The sequence below is a fragment of the Lipotes vexillifer genome, unplaced genomic scaffold, assembly GCF_000442215.2.
Source record: "Lipotes vexillifer unplaced genomic scaffold, Lipotes_vexillifer_v1.1 scaffold942, whole genome shotgun sequence".
NCBI lineage: Eukaryota > Metazoa > Chordata > Mammalia > Artiodactyla > Lipotidae > Lipotes > Lipotes vexillifer.
Window position 1 is genome coordinate 519,805 of NW_006798282.1, and position 12,528 is coordinate 532,332.

A 12,528-nucleotide genomic window follows, 5' to 3' on the forward strand; every position below is an offset into this window, starting at 1 on the left:
AAATTTGGTCTTTAAGTGATAATTTTAAAAAAATATAACACATTTTCTAAAATATTAAATGTGCATTATTTGGAAACAAGTGTATGCAAATGAACCTTTCAATATCAATATATAAACCCATTTATCAATTCTCCAGTCCACAGAGAGAGGTACTCACATATTTGAAATTTGAAAATCATCTTTCCTAACAACTATGACCATGGTTTCTAGACTTTGTCTTTAAGCACAAGCCATTATTCCTCTATGACATGACCCACAACAGGAAGATTTACAGCTCCACAAGTCAGGAAAATTCTGTAGTCTTCTGATGGATGGCATCAAAGCTGAAGGCTGAAAGATACTTTAGTGGCACAGCTGGGAACAGATTCTGTAACAAAAAGAAAATATACACTCAACCATTCCCCATTTTATTATGAAGTGTAACTATGGCAAAACACAAATTATTGCCACTTCATACTTCAAGTATAGAGATAAATGCATTTATTACCACTAAGTCAACCACTGCAAATGTATAGTCTGGCGTTAGAGATATTTAGATCTAAGAAGAATGCATTACTATTAACTCTCATTCTTTTGCAATCTTTCCAACCAACTCACACAGCTACATCAACATCTTGGAAACTGTATGATCCTAAAATGATAGAAGTTGACAAAACAGAAATAGATGGCCAAGGATTTGGGACTGGGGATGCCAGGTGGAAGGGAATACGGTTTACAAGAGAAGTTTGAGCTATTCCTAAATGAAGCACCATCTTACTAATAACCCTTTTATCATTCTTACTCTTCCAACTGGTTACTCCCCACTCTCTCTCTCTCTCTTCACAGCCAATTTTTGTCAGGGTATAGTCTATACCAATGGTTCTCAGGGTGTGTTTCTCAGACTCAAGGCATCAGTATCACCTGGGAACTTGTTAGAAATGTATTTTCTCAGGCCCCACACAAACCTGATGACTCAAAGACTCTGAGAGTGGGGCCTGCTGCTGATTCTCATGTGCACTAAAGCTTGAGAACCAGCAAGGGGCTTCACTTCCTCATCATTCTTGAATCGTATCAGGTTGGATGTCCATGTAGACTCACTAAATCTACTTTTTTTCCTTAGAGTGATGAACTCTCTAACTCAGACATTAGTCTTATGGGGAAGGAGGAAAAAGAGAGAAGACAACATGATGAAGAAAAAAGAAACAAACTTAAAAAAATTCAAAGCCTATGTCCAGCATAGGTTGAACTATTAAGAAATCACCATTTTCGTAAGTCAAAACCAGCTGAATATTGGCAATATCATTTAGTTCAACCTACTATGAATATGTGAAGGATAGAATTATGATAATTATTTAGAAATAAATGAATGGAATCAAAATCTATCATTACTAAAGTTAACTTTGAAAATCACATTATTTTATTGTTGGCCACATAGATCAAAAGATTAATACTTATTTTCTCTAATTTGTTCTTGCATTTTTACATAATATCACTATAATACAATTATGAAGAAATGAATAAAATACAAGAAGGTTTTTCACAAGAGGAAAGTTATATGACCCAAAGATAAATTTTGATAAAGAAATGGTTCTGTTATTTCAGTTTCACGTTTAACATAAATTTCTAATTTATTTCATAATATTTCAGCATGCAAAATTAGGGATGGACAAACAGATTAGAGGTAACTATATAGAAATTTTCTTAATCTAATTGAAAACCTTTTAATTTGCCAATAAATGGTATTTTTCATTAATGTGATGAGACATGCATGTTTTCTGAGTGTGACTGATGGAAACTGCCCCCAAGTGCTTGTCTTCAAAGTCTTGGGGGCCAGGGCTACCTCCTCCCTAAACCCATATGCGTGACATCTTTCTTTCAGGTCGGCACCCGGCTTATCAGAAAAAGAGACCTGAAAAATTCAGGGGTAACTTGCAGGCATCCACACCCAGAAAAGAAGTGGGGATTAGAAGAACAAAGGCTGATTTATGCCTTTTCCTGTGTCTAGATGTGACAGAAGGAAGGGGTTCTAAGGCTTCTGAAACACTTCGGAAACAGCCGCTGGGGAAAACAATTCTTCCTCAGCCCTTTCCTGAGGTACTGTGACCGCCCTGTTTCTCTGTATCTTCACCACCCTATGGGAAACCAAAACTAAATGCATCTACTTACTAATCTGCCATCTTGTTTTTTCCTTTTGTGATTTTTACAGAGGTGTACCTTGATTTATACGAGATGACTTTTTTTTAAGTTGAATTTAAATGGATTTTGACATGGAATCTTCTTTTTCCATTAACTAGAATACTGTTTTATCAATATCATTTCATTGAAAAGCCATGTAAAGTTAGTAACACAATCTTCACATTTTAAGTGCTTGTTTCCCAGCCTCTCTGTCACATGGTTGTAGATGTATTAAGCATGCTAATGCACTAGGAAATTTTCATTATTTAAGGAAAGGCAATGTATCTTTTTTTTTTTTTTGGTAAATAGAAAAATAATTTACAAATTATTTTTATTTATTGGTTATTGTCCCTAACCAGTTAACTTTTTTTTTTTTTTTTTTTTTTTTTGCGGTATGCGGGCCTCTCACTGTTGTGGCCTCTCCCGTTGCGGAGCACAGGCTCCAGACACGTAGGCTCAGTGGCCATGGCTCACGGGCCCAGCCGCTCTGCGGCATGTGGGATCTTCCCGGACCGGGGCACGAACCCGTGTCCCCTGCATCGGCAGGCGGACTCTCAACCACTGTGCCACCAGGGAAGCCCCCAATTAACTTTTGGTCAGTTTGACTTATAGCAATAAATGTGTTGCATGAGTGAATGGAATACTATACACTCATTTTAAGTAATTCTGAATATGAGTAACCTACCTCTTTCTTTAAGATCTTCAATATAGGCTTTCAGAAATTCTTTATCAAAATGTTGGCGATCTTGTTCACTTTCCATCGTTTCATCTTGACACTGGGTATTCTCAATAGGATTGTCTATAAGACTTACAAATCTATTCAAGAGAGTATGGAAAACATCACATTTTCACGTATGTGTTTGTATCGTGCAAAAATCCTCTCAGAAGAAGTCAAACTTTGTGGCGTTAAATCCCAAGTTCTCACTTCTTCTTAGAAGTCACAGCTAACCACATAATATGTGTCACCAGTGGAATTCTACTGTGCAATAATCCAACAGGATTATGGAGTCAGTTTACAGCAGAGACTGTACAGAGGCTTGATGGGGAAATGACAGTTACTTAGCCACAGACAGAGGACAGCGGGCAGGAAGGTGAACATGAGGTGAACATGAGGTGAACAATAACATTTAGTCTCCCCGTCTTACTACGTTTGTTTGATAGTACTCCCAGTTAGTGACATCAAGCTCTAAAATGATGTGGCTACATTGAAAAGGACTCATAAAATCACCACCAAGAAGGTATTTAAAAGATGGACGACTGTGACAAAAAAAGAAGCTAAAGGAGACAATCCAAAATGGCATTTGATCTAATTTCTTCACAATTTTGAAAGATTCAACAGCCACTGACCCATCCAGGCCAGCGGTGATGGGAGTGCTGAGTATCCGACCAGGGAGCCCTGGTGCCTTCAACCAGCAGGTAGCATTTGTCCAGAAATCTTCTGAGCTCTACCTCCCCATGCCATTGGCCAAAACCTACAAAATCCTGTAAGAAGGCACCAGAACTTCTTGTTCTCAGAGTACAAGAACCATCTAATCTGGTTCCTGAGACAGGTACACAGGCTCCAGGTGCTTCTTGCTCTTCCCTTGTGTCTGAATGGGTCTCTACTGGGCTCTCTGTCTACTCACTTTAAAGGTGTGGATGAGTCACTAAGGGCTGTCGGGAGCTCCACCAAGTGGTCCCCGCTGACGACTAACAAGGTGAGCTTCTTTAAGTTAAGCAAGGCAAAGGGAAGATAGGTCAGCTTGTTCTTATACAGGAGAAAGGTCTGCAGTTCTCGTAGCCTAAGAAGATGTAAAAGGGATTAGAACACAAGGACTTAGCCTCATAGCAAGAAAACCAAAGTGAATTATAAATAAATTCTAGTAGGAAATCCCTAGTTAGTTTATTTTTTTAAGTGACTCATAAGAATAAACTAACTTTATATAAAAAAAAAAGAATAAACTAACTTTACAATTTAAATGAATAAAGTCATGCCAGGTGACATGATCTGGGTTTCTTTTTAAGTTTTTACTGACTTAATTGACAGTTGAAGGCAGAGATATAGCAGCAGGATAAGCAAATTACACAATATACAGTAGGCCAAGATGGAACTTAAAAAATCAATATATTCAAGTGTCTACTGCATTCCCAAGGGTTAACAAGTCATGGGAAAGAAATCATATTAGAGTTGGAGTGAGAGTAAACAAATTTTGGCAACGTATTTCCTTTTGTATGTCTTGAAAACACAGTTACTCTTCTTTCATCATATTCTGACTTTAAAACAGGAATAAACCTGCAGAGTGAAAAGGAAATGAGAAAAATATGCTCCAAATATGTTTTACTCTGTTTTCTATTTTGTTCTAACTCAGTGCCCCTCTCTCTAGTTTTTTCTTTCATTCATTTGCAAAAGTTTGACTGATCCCACAAAATATTTCACAAAATTCCCCTTGTGTTTCAAACTAAAACAATTCCCACTTAGCCTCATAAACCAGGAAAGTATCCATACACATCATATGTACCAGGAGTAGAGAAAGGTCATATGAGATAGCATTTGGGAACAAGCCATTTTCGGTTCCTATGTCCCAATAGCTTACTTATGCTACTTTATAACGAAGACTGTGGATTCCAGGAGGCCAGACAGTTTGTTTCATTTACCACTTTGAACCCAGCCCACTCTCTGGGCCTGCCTAGTAATATTGGTAGAATGAATGAATGAAGGAATCTTACATGATTTAGTATAATAGTTACTTTTTAAACAAGAAATAGCTGTAAGGATATAATTTGAAGACATTACTAAGCATATCAATCAAAGCAGTAAATGAAACTAATAAAATTTATCCTGATATCCCAAATAGAATAATATGTTTTGATTCTGTACATAATAAATTTACTTTTCTACATCTGGGGAGGAAAGGAAAGTTAACGGTTCCATTCTATTGAGAACTAAAGTAAATTAAAGATGTGTTCAAACTATATATATACATACATATATATATATGTATATAAATATACATATACACACACACATATATGTGTGTGTGTGTGTATATATGTGTGTATATATATATATATATATATACAGTTGACCCTTGACCAACACAGGTCTGAACTGTGCGGGTCCACACATTACAGTACTGCCTGGGTCCATGGTTGGTTGAATTCACAGATGCAGAGGAGCCCCAAATACGGAGGCTGACTAGAAATTACATGCAGGTTAACCACCTCGTTGTTCAAGGGTCAACTGTACATGTATATGTATGGTGCAGACTGGGAATTGTCTTATTCTATAAAGAATCAAACTGATTTCCTGGAAACAAGAAACTCTGGAAAATTAGTTGATCTCAGAGAACATTCACGTGTTACGCATGTTTAAAATGTTAGTGACTAATTCATATACCTCACCTTCAGAATGCAAGTAGCTACCTGTCTATGTCTTGTGGCAGGTCACTCAGGTTATTGTTGCTGATATCCAACCACTGCAAATTAGACATCCGCAGGACACAGATCGGGACACTGGAAAACTTGTTTGCTGAGATATCTACGAATGAAACTTGCTTCAAATTACTTAACTAGGAAGGAATAACAAAATATTCTAATTACTTTTTAAGAGTGGGAATTAAGTTCAACTAATAATTTTGAGATTGATGTCTCTTCCCAAAGGCATTTCTATGAACATAGGCAAACCAGATCAATATAGTATGTACGTTGAGCATCTACTAGGTGTCATTCACTGTGCTACACGCTGGGGGTGCTAGGATGAAAAGCACACGGTGGCTGCCCTTGAGGAGTTTATACTTTCATAAACAAGCAATGTAATTTTATGTAGTAAGAACTAGTGTGAAGTTTCCAATTTGCAATGTTCAGTAACACAAAGAAAGAAGTGGTTAATCTGCCCAGCATCACAGTGAGGTGAGGGTCAGGGGTCAGGAAAGATTTCACAGAGAATGGAGTATTTGAATTGGGTCCTGAGGTTCCCTGACAGATGGAAAGGTAGGGGAGGAAACTCCAGGTGGGGAACAGCATGTGCAAAGTCAGAGAAGACAGAAAGTGCAAGCCTCAAAGAGTAGGATGACCTGGGGAAGACTGTCTTAATGGGTTTCGGCAAATCTTCAGAAGGCTCACATGTGAACTGGTAAAGTGATGTGGCAAATGATCAGAAAGCTCCCCTGTTACTCTGAAGGGCGTGCCCAACAGGACTTAACTCACGGAGTGGACATGGGGCATGGGAGCAAGAGAGGTCAAAGGTGAGTTGGCTTGCTTCCAGCCTGCACATCTGAGAGAGGACTGGGTCTCTCTCTCAGATGGGGAGGACTGGGGAACGAGCAGCTTGTGTGGGGATTCCTGAGCCCTGCCTGTGCACCCTCACCGGGACCACTGCCCAGCATTTCCTGGGTGACATGGGTGCTAAGAGCGGAAGTGGCGTCTTCCTCCCACCCGGAAGTTTTCAGGAAAGGAGAAGAATACGGCTTCTAGGACTAGATAGAATCAGTGGCCACGGCCTTGTCAGAGCCTCACCAGTGATACTATTTTTAGCCTGTTTATTACCAGCAGAATTTGTGAGATCCAGCTCTCTCTCTTCAAGCACAAGAACCTTGCTGAGTTTTATCTGGCAATAAAAACTGTTCACTTTCATATGTTCTGTTTTACCAGAAAAGTAATTTAAAATCATTTCCCCAATGAATACAGACAAAAAGAAACTAATGGATATTTTTAAATTAATGGACTTCTCAAATCCTAGCTGTAGAACTGCTTTAGTTATCTATAAGTTTTGTTACAAGTATATACATTTTTAAATTTTATCCCCTTTATTTATTTCCAACTGTTTTCAATTTATTCCTCCATTATGGATAAATAAATCAGGATCTGCATTACAGACAACAGGCATCATATATTAAATAGGCATTAAATAAAAATATATTGCATGAAAATAGGATTTTTTGCCTAGTTTTCCGTTGATAGCTTTTTTGAACTTAAATTCACGTTGTGGCCGAGTGTAAGAACATTTTTAAAGACTTGATAATAGCTGGTTTAGGGTGATTAAAATGTCAGGAAAAGTGATATAAATAAAAATGAATTTCATCTTTTAAAATTCTTCCCCATGTTACAGACCATTCCAAGTCATAAACCAAATAAAAGTAAAAGTGCAAACATTTTCTTTCTTACTTCAAAGGGGAGCTCAGTTAATTCTAGATTTCCAGAACAATCCAGTTTCTCTAGATTTTCACAGTCTCCCAGTTCTGGAGGAATACTCTTCAGATGGTTGAAATGCACATTGAGTTCCTTCAGGTTCTTCAAACGACCTGTCATCAGAAAAAAACAACATGCATGGTGTACGTCCATTAAGGTCTTTTAAGGACAAAAAGCAAAACGAAGATGTAAAACATTTGTATAAATGATGGTCGGAAAGGCATTAAACATAATTCTGTGTTTGTTTTTTAAGCACTCTGATTGAATGTCTGCTCATCTTTTATCCTGAGCATTTTGGTCCTTGCAGAACATTTTTTGCTTTTTCTTTATCTGTTTAACCCTTTGTGAAACTACAGGCTAGGTGAGTGTGGGGGATTTGTCCCTATGTAGACTAGGTCAGAGGCCAGCACCCACAGAGCACAACAAACCCCTTTGAAATCACATGATGAATGAAGTAACAGGCAATGGCTTTGAAATGGTCCAGTTCCTAGGAAGCACAGTGACAAGCTATGGCCTATCAGTGGACTCTAATGGGAAGTGAGCTAGGTGCTGAAATACACACAAACCTCTACGTACGTGCTAAATGACTCAAACAAGGAGTCATCGTTTATAGGCTGCATGTAATTCATTTATCTTTGGCTTCAGATTTGCATTTACTAATTATGATGTATCGTGCTTCCTAAAAAATATGCTTTAAAAAAGCCTAAGTCCATTTCACAGGCAGGAAGCGAACATACTATCAGGCAACAACTGGATTGATGGAGAAACACTGAATCCCAATTCTGTATTGACTGAATAAATACATGACCAATTCCAAACCAGAAACTAGCACAAGAGTAAATATATTTAATATTCCAAAAATCATGTCATGCATGTTCTAAGGCATTGAATACCTTAACATTCTTAACCTAATTTTAAAAATTAGAAAACCAAAATTATTGTTTCCTTTTGCGGAGCAGGCACTCAAAATACAAATTTCCTGACATTTTATAAATGAGAATGGGAAACATACAAAGACAGTATATTGGAGGCAGGGCCACTTCTGAGTCAACTTTGGTGGTCTCACTGTTAGAAGATAATGGTGATGCTGTGGAAATCAGTGGCCCCTCTAACTTACTCACCTGGTATACACTGCAACCTTACAGTCAGCTATTTGTGTCAAAATAGCAGGATGGATATGGGGGCTGATAAAAAATAAGGAAAGACTGCTTTTCTGGGGAGGACTGGAGAGCATGTGATCAGACTAATGATCGCCACAGCCCCAGCTTCTGTAAGACAGTATGTTGCACAGTCCTTCTTTAAATAAGGAAAGTAGAAGATTGGCATAGATGGTGTGAATGTTCTAAGCTGTCTAGTTTCCAGACACAGGAGAGTAAACTTATCTATTAAAGAGTTACCTGATCTGGTTGATGGAGGCATTTGCATTAGGGACACATTTATACCAACTGTATATGCATTTGTTTATCATGAGGGGATGCAAAGAGAAGATGAGGTAACCGGAGAGAAAGCTGTATATGAGCTCCTTCTAGCTATAGCTCAAAGAAAAAGTAACTTTCCTAGCTCAAAGGAAAAGCAATAGCTTTAGAAAGTCTGTCTCAAATATAACATTTTAATAATATACAGACAATAAGAAATTATATATGTTTGTATTCAAATTGTTGTTCTCCATGCCACTTATTTCCACAATGCCTGATCTCATTATTGAAACACTACTTTTTCTTTCTCAACATCCTGGTAAGAACTTGGCATTATTCATTTGAGATGGGCTCAATTGTCTCCATCAGATGTGGTGAACAGCATCATCTTCAAGCACCATGAGCTTGAGGTTCTTGAGAAAACAGTCTTTCGGTGTGACAAGGGTCCCACGACACAAAAACTAAAATAAAACTTTTAAGGCACTGCTATGGTCTGAAAATTTGTATGTTGAAATCCTAATGCCCAAAGGTGATGTTGTTAGTAGGTGGGGTCTCTGGGAGGTAATCAGGTTTGGATAAAGTCATGAGGATGGAGTCCCCATGATGGGATTCATGCTCTTGTAAAAAGATCCCACAGAGCTCCCTGGCCCCTTCCACCATGTGAGGATTCACCGAGAAGTCTGCAACCCAGAAAAAGGCCCTCAGCCCACCATGCTGGCACCCTGATCTTGTACTCCAGAACTGCGAGCAATAAATTTATTTTGTTTATGAACCACCCAGTCTGTGGTATTTTTTTTAAAGCAGACTGAACAGACTAAGACAGGTGTCATAGCTCCAGCACGTTATATTTCTAAATAGCTAATGAGTCCATCCCTTCCTAGAATGTTCCAGGATCTTTTCCAACTGAAATGAAATCTCCCTACTTATAGCCCATTCTCCCAAGGCCCTCAGACCTAATTTCCAGAGAGGGGAATATAGGCCAACTGAGGCACAATTTGTTGTCCAGAGGCTTCTTGTTCCTAGAGCCCAAGGAATACCTTAAGGAATTTACATACTTTAAATTATTTGAGTAAACATTATGAAATGATTTCAATAATTAGCTATTTTAAACCCATTTAACAATACTTTCTCAGGAGTTCCACAAAGGAGTTAACAGGACCACCCACTGCCATGCTTAATTCCTTGATGTCAAATGTCAGAAATAATTGTCCTGATAATGAGAAAAAGAACACTCCATTTGGTGACCACTTTCCCTGCACCCCCTCTGCTCAGCCAATGCTCTGTAGTTCTCTAAGACAGCACTGTAAGAGATCCAACTCCACCTCCTTTACAAAATATAGCCATTCAACAGAAAAGAGCTCAAAACTCTTCATTCCCATGGTCCTCTTTCTTGACTATCTCATCCTGTAGCTGAGTTTTTTTAAAATATTTGCCCAAGTTACTCAAAGTCAGACTAGAATCGTACCTTCAGAGTCTCAGACCTAGTATCCAATTACTTAGTTTAAATTTAAAATATTTGAAGAACAGGTTAAATAAATCATGCCATAATCATCACTTAGCCATTAGGGAGAATGACGAAAGTTTGGATATTCTAATATTGAAAAATAACGTTTATGTAAAGACAACAATAGAGTGGTGGTGGGATGAATTGGGAGATTGGGATTGACATATATACACTCATATGTATAAAATAGATAACTAATCAGAACCTGCTGTATAAATTAATTAATTAAGTAAAATTTTTAAAAAACTTAAGAGACGATGATGATGATGATGATGGAGGTGGCTAGCAAGTGTTGGGGGTTTATCTGTTCTAAATGCTTTCTTTGTATTAACTATTTAATCCCTACAATAACCTTGTGAAGTAGGTACGATTATTATCCCCATTTTACAGATAGGGAGACTGAAAACCAATGAGTGACCTGCCTAAGGTGACCTGCCGGTAAGTGAAAGACCCAGGCAGCCTGACCCTAGAGTCCACCCCCACCTTCATGGTATGATAAGGGGAAACAAGGCTTAGGCTGGAGAACATGCTGTAAGCCCTTGTATGTAAATATGTTTAGCGTGCATATATTTTAACATATGTGTATATAAATATTTTTAACATGCATATACATTTTAACACATATTTATAAATAGATATGGCTACAATGTAGATATCTAGAAGAACATGGGTTGTGTGTACAATTTTGATACCCAGGAAACTGTTAACAATCCTTACTGAGAGAGTTGACTTTACATTTTATTCCTTTCTAGAATATTTAATTATTTTGCCCTGCTCATGACTGAGGTTTATGGGGATGATATGTCTCCAAGAATTAGAAGAATCATAACAACTATATGCCCAGCACAACTATGTGCCTCACACACAAGACAAAGAGAAACAGTGATGATGATCGCCATGGACTTCACTTACAGTGAAGCAAGTGAACAACAAAGTGATTGAAAATAATAGAACCTTGATCAAATTAATACAATAAGCTAAACTAAACTTATAAATGGACTAATATGTGGGAACAATATACTGTTATCTTATGTTTACAATAAATATATTATTGCATGTTTGCATTTCTAAAACTCAAAGGAAGAAAAAACAAAAAGTTTCTAAACACAGCACCGCTCACTCATGAGACTTGTTTCTGAGAAACTGGCAGAGATGTCAGTACTGCTGAGTTACACAGGTGAGACACTGGCATCAACATCCAGAGGGGACGCCACGAACCAGCAGCTCTGGGAACACCCAAAACAGCCCGGCCCAGCAACTTCCTGCGGCAGCAGGAGCTGGAAGAATTCTCAGTATTGCCTGCTTCCCAGACAAGGGGCCTGAAGGCTCCAGCTAAGCAACATACCAATTTCAGCTGGAAGACAGGAGATTTGATTTTTTGGCAGATCCAGAATCCTCATGGCTTGAAACAGCTCGATATACTTAGGAACGAGCTGAATCAGGGTGTTGCTTATGTGCCATTCTTTCAGGTGCGTCTGCTCCTTCAAGGAATCCGGGAGCTCCTGGAATAGAATGGATCCCATCGATCAGAACTAGCTCCTCCGTATGTCGGAGTTCAGAGGCAGAGCACACAGAGCCAAGGAAAATGTGCATTTATTTCAGAAACAAGAGGGGAGAGAGCATGGGTGAGAGCTTAACTGCCAGCTCTATAGCCATTCCAAAAAAGAAAGCAAGATACTGCCGATGTCATTAATTTCACACTAGCAGATTAGCCAAAATTCAAAGGGCCATGAATTCATGATTCTATTAAAGTCAAATGCCGAGTGAACACTGACAACCAGGCTCCCACCCAAAGCTACACATGTATTAAATAAAATCTGGCCACGTCTTAGATTTTAAAATGTGTGCTGCATTTCCCTTCCTCTGTACTAATCGCTTTTTTTTTTTTCCAGCAGACATCTTTTTTTTTTTATTGAAGTGTAGTTAATCTACAATGTTGTGTTAGTTTCAGGTGTATGGCAAAGTGATTCAGTTATACATATATACATAAAAGAATATATATATTCCTTTTCATATTCCTTTCCATTATAGTTTATTATAAGATATTTAATACAGTTCCCTGTGCTATACAGTAGGACCTTGTTGTTTATCTATTTTATATATAGTAGTTTGTATCCAGCAGACATCTTTTGAGCCATGTTATGTCCAGGCAGACTCATGTTTGGCACTAGAGATACAAGAAGGAATCAGGCAGCTCTGAAACGAATCGCTTTTTAAAATATTTGATAAACACCTAATACTTGCTATGCCAAATTCCTAAATGTTTTTATGAGTCTTTAACAGGGAAAG

At 38.1% G+C, this 12,528-nt stretch overlaps 1 protein-coding gene across 1 annotated transcript in view; it reads right to left on the reverse strand.

The window, feature by feature from the left end:
* The window catches only part of LRRC2 (leucine rich repeat containing 2), a 33,984-nt gene continuing 21,456 nt past the window's right edge, over positions 1-12,528 (reverse strand). The window contains exons 4-9 of the mRNA XM_007470252.1: positions 11,585-11,741; positions 7,297-7,433; positions 5,557-5,702; positions 3,780-3,935; positions 2,840-2,970; positions 1-367 (exon numbers count right to left, since the gene is read on the reverse strand). Coding sequence (XP_007470314.1) covers positions 318-367; positions 2,840-2,970; positions 3,780-3,935; positions 5,557-5,702; positions 7,297-7,433; positions 11,585-11,741 — 777 coding nt within the window. The 3' untranslated portion in view covers positions 1-317. The remainder of the gene's footprint in view (positions 368-2,839; positions 2,971-3,779; positions 3,936-5,556; positions 5,703-7,296; positions 7,434-11,584; positions 11,742-12,528) is intronic.